The following is an 8,262-nucleotide window of genomic DNA, read 5'->3' on the forward strand; positions in this document are numbered from 1 at the left end:
TCAGGAGTCTGAGATGGGAGAATTACTTGAGCCCAGGAGTTGCAGAACAGCCTACACAACATAGCAAAACCTTGTCTCTACAAAAAAATTTAAAAATTAACTGGGCATGGTGGTGCATTCCTGTAGTCCCAGCTACTTGGGAGGCTGAGGCGGAAGGATCGCCTGAGCCCAGGAGGTTGAGGCTGCAGTGAGCCGTGATCCTGCCACTGCACTCCAGCCTGAGCAACAGAATGTGACCCCAACTTAAAAAAAAATAGCTGTGTGACTTGCTTCTCTATTGAGTAAAGTGTCCCTGACCCTGGCCAAATGCTTGCTCAGTTCTCATCCCAAATGGCCTTCCATTTGGGTACTGGTGAGGTATAGCAGCTCCTTAGTGGGAAGCTCTTTCCTGAGGTTAACGGGGAAGATTGGGGAGGGGTGATCCTGACAGTTCCCAGTTGATAGCTAGAGTCCCTAAGGGATAGACTTGGAGGCATGACGAGAGAAGATCAAGAGCAGAGGGCCCCTTCCTGAATCTAGAGTCCATAAGATTATTTCATTTCCAGAGACTATCCTCCTCCTCCACAGTCACCTCACGCGGCCCAACACCGGGAAATCCAGAGCTCAGATCCCCGTGGTCACAGAGAACATGCGGCCCTCATGTGGCCCGGATAAGCTGCAGGCAGTTGGGGTTATCATTGGTCGGCAGAGGCCTCAAGGCCGGGCGCCACCATTGAAAGAAACACTCCAGGCGCTCTCTCTCAGAGAGTAAGACTAGGAGCAGTAGAGGAGCAAACTGGGTCGGCCTCCTGGAAATAGCGAAAGAGAGGAAGGGGGAGGGGTAGAGGGAGCCTGAGACAGGAGGCGAGCGGGCACACAGGGAGAGGTTCGCCCAAACCGAGGGAGCGCCCTTTGGCATGGGACGGGAGGGCCCTGGCGCCCCCTGGTGGTCTCACTGCGCGGCGACGCGGCTCTCTGCGTTGCTGTCGCGGGGTCCAGTGACTTCAACCCTCTCTTGGCGATGCCATGCCGCTGAATGCCCTGAATCGAAGGTCACGCACTCCATCGTCGTCCTCTCCCCCTGGGCCGCCCCCTCAGACTCGCGTGACTGTCACCCCTACCCGCCTGCCTGGCCCTACTTAATATGCAGCCCGCGGGCCTCGAGGGTCCCCACGCGCTTGGCCTGCGGCCTCTGCAGCGTCTGTTGCTCCTGCTGCTGCTGCTCCAGCCTGTAACCCGCGCCCAGATCACGCTGGGCACTCCCAGCGCCCAGGGCCTGCGAGAGCGTGCACGGGCCCTGATGCGGGACTTCCCGCTTGTGGACGGGTGCGTATAGTTGTGGCATGGGGGTTTGGGGGGCTGAGCGCACCTGTGGGCGGGGGAGGGCACCTAGAGTGTACAGGTGCTAGCAAGGAGGCTTCCTTATACCACCCCTGAATCCCCTCTCTCCCACCATTCATGGGTACCCTTTCCCCTCTTCTATCACCACTACTCTGATGGGAATCCCCCTAGCTCAAGCCTCAAGGGATCTCAGTATAGTCTGACAGCGTGATAGTATGGGGTGGGAATCCCTGGACATATCCCAGACCCATTTGTCATTAACCTGACCTTGCCTTGTCATCCCTCTAGCCACAACGATCTGCCTCTGGTCCTGAGGCGGTTTTACCAAAATGGGCTCCAGGATGTTAACCTGCACAATTTCAGTCATGGCCATACCAGCCTGGACAGGCTTCGAGATGGCCTCGTGGGTGCCCAGGTACCACAGGGACACACATGGTGCCACAGCATGGCTGCTAGGGATTGCTGGGGAGAGTGGGAGTTCCAGAGATCCAGAGTTAGTCAGTTATCATAGTGACCCAAAAAGTGCCATGATTTGGATGCTGGGGGCTGCAGGGGTGCAGAGAGCCAGCATGGTGGGCATAAAGGTACCATGGAACAAGCATGTTGTTACATGTGACCTCTGGGCCCACTGGGTGTTGTGAAGCCCAGAAAGCAGCCATTGCCCACCCCAACCCCTGGCCTTCCTCCCAGTTCTGGTCAGCCTACGTTCCATGTCAGACCCAGAACCGAGATGCCGTGCGCCTCACCCTGGAGCAGATTGACCTCATCCACCGCATGTGTGCCTCCTATTCTGAGCTGGAGCTTGTGACCTCGGTTCAAGGTAGTTGGGTGGATAGAGAGTGTTAGGAACTCGACTGAGCTACTCCAGTCCCAGAAATTAATCACCTGACCTTCCTGTCCCCAGCTCTGAACAACACCAGGAAATTGGCCTGCCTCATTGGTGTGGAGGGTGGTCACTCACTGGACAGTAGCCTCTCTATCTTGCGTACCTTCTATTTGCTGGGAGTGCGCTACCTGACACTCACCCACACCTGCAACACACCTTGGTGAGCACGATGCAGATGGTGTGGGCCCGCTGAGGCAGGGATCTGCCCAGGTCACACTGTGGGCCTAGACCAAGCTTTGCCCCTGAGAGCTGGCACTGACCTTGAAGTGGGGAGGGGAACTGGGATTCTGAGGTTTTCAGAACAAGACTGGATCCCAGCAAGAGCTTCCTGCTGCCAGGTAGAGCCCATGCTGGGTCTCCACTTTTGCTCCAGGAAGTTGCAGGGATAAAGGATAGGTAGGGCCTTTAGGCTCTTGTGACCAAGGCATAGCCACCGGTCAGACTGCTTCCTGGTCATCCTGCAGGGCAGAGAGCTCGGCTAAAGGCATTCACCCCTTCTACAATAATGTCAGTGGTCTGACCAGCTTTGGTGAGGTAAGTTCCCTGGTTCATGCTCCATCCCACACAAATGTACACAACCCAACTATTTCTTACAGATAAATGTGCACACATGTGCACCCTTGGTACTCCTCTCCCAACCTGTCCCTGTAGAAGGTGGTGGCAGAAATGAACCGCCTAGGCATGATGGTAGATTTGTCCCATGTCTCGGACACTGTGGCACGGCGGGCCCTGGAAGTGTCTCAGGCACCTGTGATCTTCTCCCACTCGGCTGCCCGGGGTGTGTGCAACAATGCTCGGAATGTTCCTGATGATATCCTGCAGCTTCTGGTGAGAAACTTCCTGGCCCCAAAACCCAAAGCAAGAGGTTCAAACCAGGAGCCCTTGAACCTAAGTCCCTGTTCCCTCAACTTTCTCAAACCCCAGACTGAATATATCCTGCCCACAAACCCACAGTCCATAACCTCTGAACTCTTCAATCCAGGACTAAAGGGTTCTAGATGGTAAATATTCCTCTACCCCCCAAATCAAATGCCAAGACACCTCTACCCAAACCAGGGCCTATACTCCTCTATTCATACAAACCCAAAGGGTGAAGTCTCCTCTGACCCAGAAACCAGTGCTCCAGGGGCCTGAGGGTGAGCAGGCACGTGGTTTGTGGGGGGACCAAGTTGAGAGTTCATTTGACCACCCCTGCAGAAGAAGAATGATGGTGTCGTGATGGTGTCCTTGTCTGTGGGGGTGCTGCAGTGCAACCAGTTAGCCAATGTGTCCACTGTGGCAGGTAAGTGCCATCCCCCCCGGCTCTCTGAACAGCTCTGGTTTGAATCTGATGCTTTAGAAGGGCCTCAGGACTGTCTCAGTGGTTTCACTAAACATCAGTGATGGACAGTACATATTCCCTTGGCACTACACGGAAATAGAGCCATAGAGTCAATACTGCAATCTAGATGGGTCCAAGGAGTCAGACATAGAGCCTGGGTGCCGACCATCTGTGACTCTGCAGGGGGCTACCAAAGCACCCTGCCCCTGCCTCTGGCAGCTCTTCAGGTCTCTGGGGTCTTTGTCAGTTTTACTCTTTGTCCTTCTCTCACCTCCCTCACTTATAGAAAGGAGACCCTACTGACTTCTCAAGGAGACTAGAAGTAGGGGGGTCCTGGATGGGAAATGATCCAGATGGGTGGTTCTGGGGATCCACTCCAAATCTGAAGCCCAGTCCAGAGCCAGATGAATCAGTTCAGGTCAAATCTCAGGACCCTCAATTGCTGCACTGGGTGCCAGGCCATGAAGGGATGAACCCGCATGGCCTACGGGATGCGAGAAGGGGACTCCAGCAGAGGCTAGCCCCTGCCCAGGAAGCCTCACACAGCTGACTCTCATCCCTCCAGATCACTTCGATCACATCAAGGCAGTCATTGGATCCAAGTTCATTGGGATTGGCGGCGATTATGATGGTACCAACCAGTGAGTGCTTCCCTGTGGCTTGTCTGGGGCTGGCTGTACAGCAGGGGGGCTTCACAGTCTCCATGCCCACCATGTCCCTTAAGCCTGGGCCACCTGGCATCTCCCCACTCCCGGGATCAGTTTCCTGGGTTCTCCTATCTGTTCCCATCTCAATGTACCCACACTAGGGCATCATATCTGACCAAGCCACCAGACAGGCTCATCTGTCCAGCATGTGCACCCACCCCCAACCCCACCACACCCACTCTCTCTGAACAGACTGTCAGCAGGTCTGGTGTGGGGTGATCATCTTCTCTGCCCACAGCTGGGGCTGTGCTTGCAGGGGATCAGCCCAGTTCTGAAGAAGCTTTTGCTTTTTAAAAGGGGGAGAGGAGAACATTTGTATTCAGTAAAAGGCATAGATCTTAATAGTACAATTCAATAAGTCTTGACAAATTTTTAAGGAGGTTTTGAGGCCTCCTCCTGGAGGATAAAGAACAAAGTCAGATCACTTACTGTCTCCAAGCCTCCATCTCCCATATCTGACCAGGGCTGGGTTTCTGTGGACCCTGGACTGTGGTTCTGAGGCAGAATCAGGGAGCCAGGTCTGAGGCCTATTGGCTTGGTGGCCACACAGGTTTCCTCAGGGGCTGGAGGACGTGTCCACATATCCAGTACTGATAGGGGAGTTGCTGAGTCGTGGCTGGAGTGAGGAGGAGCTTCAAGGTGTCCTTCGAGGAAACCTGCTGCGGGTCTTCAGACAAGTGGAACAGGTACAATGTGCTGGACAAAGAGTAGCCTAGGGGTCTGAGCAAGCGTGTTGGGGAGAGCTGTGAGAGCTGACCACCAACTGCTGCCTCTAGGTACGAGAAGAAAACAAGTGGCAAAGCCCCCTGGAGGACAGGATCCTGGATAAACAGCTGAACAGCTCTTGCCGCTCTGTCCTTTCACATCTAAGTCAGAGACAGTATCTGACATCAGACCACAAATTAACCGAGATTCCAACACACTGGACACCCAAGTTATCAACCAAGTGGCCACTCTCAAAATCTTCTCCTTATGTGGTCCCAGGTCTCGCAGTTGTTGCTGTCTTCCCAGTCCTTACTCTGTGGCTCTGGTGACCCAGTTAGTCCTGCTAGATGTCACCATGGCAGTCACAGATGCCCCACAAAATTTCCTCATTGTGCAGGTGCAAATATTTTCTGAAAATAAATGTTTTGGATGTGGAACCAGATGTGAGTGTCCTCCTCCTTGGTGGGATCTGGTGGTGCAGGTTCCGTGCTGGTGGTTGTTAGGGGACCCAACATTTCAGTCACCAGGTACTCAAGAAAGGCCTGTTGGCAATGGCCTGAGGCAACCCAGGCCTTTGGGCTCAGCACTGAATGAAGACAGTGGATCTACCTGCAGGAGGAAGGATCTTATTCTATGTTCTCTCTGAGTAGCTCATCTCAATCCACATGCTGACCCACTGACCACCACCTGGGGATCTTTCAGGGAATTCAGGTTCATATTCCCAAGGAGAAAACCTTCTTGGATCACAAATGACATTCACTGATCTTTAGAAAGAGCCCAGAATACCAGGCCACATAATAGGCCATGGGCCTCCAATGGCTGGACTGCCCTGCTTGTGGGAATCCCTTCATCCCGCAGGGACTTCCTCTCCAAGAGGCACGAACTACTTAGGCATCCACCCCATCTTACTCCCAGGCCATTAATGGTAACTAATACCAACTGCCATAATAATAGCTAATATTAAGAGCAAATACTAATAATGACAACTAATAATAAATAATCCTTTCTCCTTAGTACCACAACATCCTTTGAGGAAGAAAGAATCCAAAGGTGCTAGGCATGGTGGCTCATGGCTGTAATCCCAGCACTTTGGGAGGCAGAGGTGAGAGGACTGCCTAAGTCCAGGGGTCTGAGACCAACAACTTGGTGAGACCTCATTTCTAAAAAGAAAAAAGATAAAGAAAAAGAAAGAGCCCAAAGGCGGGGCTCATCTCTTTGGACCTTCACTCTCCCTGGATCCTTACTGTGTAATTTTTCAATATCTTGTTAACTCTCTGATGCCTCCAAGAAGATTTTTTTCTATTTTCCCAACTTTTTTTTGTCTGAGTCTCATTCTGTCACCCAGACTGGAGTGCAGTAGCATGCTCACAGCTATCGCAGCCTCGACCTGCCAGGTTCAGGTGATCCTTCCACCTCAGCCTTCCAAGTAGCTGGGACTACAGGTGTGCACCACCGTGCCTAGCTAATTTTTTAATTTATTGTAGAAATGAGGTCTCGCCAAGTTGCCCAGGCTGGTCTTGAACTCCTGAGCTCAGGCAATCCTCTTACCTCAGCCTCCCAAAGTACTGGGATTATAGTCATGAGCCACCATGCCTGGCCTTGCCCAATTTTTTAAGGTATCAGGAGTAGTGTAACTTTTTATTCACCTAGCCAACCATAACCAGACACTTTAAACTGTGTTTATGTATTAATTTGTTTTTTGTTTTTTGGGGGTTTTTTGAGTTGGAGTCTCACTCTGTTGCCCAGACTGGAGTGCAGTGGCCGCTTCCGGCCACCGCAGCCTCGACCTGCTGGGCTCTGGTGATCCTTCCGCCTCAGCCTTCCAAGTAGCTGGAATTACAGGCACGCACCACCAAGCCCGGCTAGTTTTTTATTTATTGTAGAGATAAGGTCTCGCCAAGTTGCCCAGGCGGGTCACGAACCCACGGGCTCAGGCAATCCACTCACCTCAGCTTCCCAAAGCGCGGGATTACAGGCTGAGCCACCGAGTCCGGTTATATTAATTTGTTAACGTTTTAAAAATTGTAAATATTATGCCCTCTTCTTTCAACTAAGTCTAATATAGGAAACAGCTATATGTGCAAAGCTTCTGCACTTTTGTTAAACTATTAGCAAAGTTGCCATTCATTATGTTGTTCAAAATCATTTAAATGAAAACCTCCAATGCAGGTTCACTGAGGTTTATGAGAGACCAGAATAAGCACTATCTTTTTCTGCCCTTTCTGAGAGAACCAAAGCTAGAAGCAGCTGGGTCAAACTAGGTCACTACCTCCCAAGCATGAGAAGGAGGGGGTAGCGATGATTAGGGGGCAATTGCGGCTAGCAGCCAAGGTCCTTCTTGAGGTGTCCAGAGGGGAGGCCACTTCCAGGGAGTCCAGGTGGGAGAACCAGAAACAGACACAGATGCAGAAGGGGAGACAATCTAGTTTCAGTATGTGTTATTGACCCTTCTCAGTAGAACCTGGTCCAGGCCCAGGAGGCTCAGATGCTACCCAGATGTGGTTTTGAGACACATTTCCCTAGCACCAGAGTTTTTCAGCAGGAAATGATGAATTATACTCTCCAGACCTCTGGTCAGCCTGGAAACTACCGTGTCTTGAAGGATGATTTCTGGCCCAGATGAAATCATATGTCAGACCAAGCCTCCTCATGCTTTCAGGACCAAGAGCCCTAACCTGACCTTGTCCTACGACTTCATGCCCTCGGAGTATGTATCTTCCCCACAACAGCTGTAATGCCCAAACCGGACCTTCACCTGGGCTGGTGGCCAATCTGGGATGGCCTCACCACTCATCTGAATGACCTAGACCCCATCCTTTCTGTCACCGCAGTATGACCTCAATTATTCTAAAAAGCCCCAGAACCTGTGAAATTAACTTGTGCTTGCAGCTATGCTGGCTTACAGAGTTGAAGGTTGGAAGCCAGTAACCACAAACCAGCCGCTAGATGAATTGAGCTTAGAAGTGCTGCCATGACCTGAATTCCTGCTTCATTACCATACTAAAATTTCTATGCAGGGGTAAAAAATGTACCTTACTAGGCACAAAAAGTACTGGGTGCAAAAAAAAAAACAAAAAAAAAAAACCAGACAAAACTGCACAAACTCCAGTCCCTCCAAGCCCCTCCTGAAAGAACTCACCTTTTTCCTTGCCCCAGTCTCCACCTACTTTCCCTAATTAATAGCCCTTAAAATCTCCCTTTACCTTACCCTCAAGAGAAGGTGCTGTGAGCACTACCAATTCCTTTTCTCCATTCCTTGATCAACGAATAAAGTTTCTGCTCTGCTTTGCCAAACCTGGTTTGGTTCTATTGGTATGAACCAC

General features: G+C 51.6%; 1 protein-coding gene across 4 annotated transcripts in view; it reads left to right on the forward strand.

Moving 5' to 3' along the window:
* DPEP2 (dipeptidase 2) overlaps positions 1-5,369 on the forward strand; it is a 10,009-nt gene extending 4,640 nt beyond the window's left edge. The window contains exons 2-11 of one of the 4 annotated variants that reach the window (XM_008065769.2): positions 1,122-1,305; positions 1,609-1,735; positions 2,011-2,140; positions 2,225-2,366; positions 2,671-2,740; positions 2,858-3,034; positions 3,404-3,488; positions 4,093-4,168; positions 4,785-4,920; positions 5,011-5,369. In XM_008065769.2, the coding sequence (XP_008063960.1) occupies positions 1,124-1,305; positions 1,609-1,735; positions 2,011-2,140; positions 2,225-2,366; positions 2,671-2,740; positions 2,858-3,034; positions 3,404-3,488; positions 4,093-4,168; positions 4,785-4,920; positions 5,011-5,268 (1,383 nt within the window). In that variant the 5' untranslated portion in view covers positions 1,122-1,123 and the 3' untranslated portion in view covers positions 5,269-5,369. Of the gene's footprint in view, positions 1-1,069; positions 1,306-1,608; positions 1,736-1,972; positions 2,141-2,224; positions 2,367-2,670; positions 2,741-2,857; positions 3,035-3,403; positions 3,489-4,092; positions 4,169-4,784; positions 4,921-5,010 lie in introns of those variants that run through there. The other 3 variants (XM_021716372.1, XM_021716371.1, XM_021716373.1) reach the window with 3 other exon arrangements.
* The last annotated feature ends 2,893 nt before the right edge of the window (positions 5,370-8,262 follow it).

This window comes from Carlito syrichta, unplaced genomic scaffold, assembly GCF_000164805.1.
Source record: "Carlito syrichta isolate Samal-C Ts95f unplaced genomic scaffold, Tarsius_syrichta-2.0.1 Scaffold308803, whole genome shotgun sequence".
In the NCBI taxonomy this organism is placed as follows: Eukaryota; Metazoa; Chordata; class Mammalia; order Primates; family Tarsiidae; genus Carlito; species Carlito syrichta.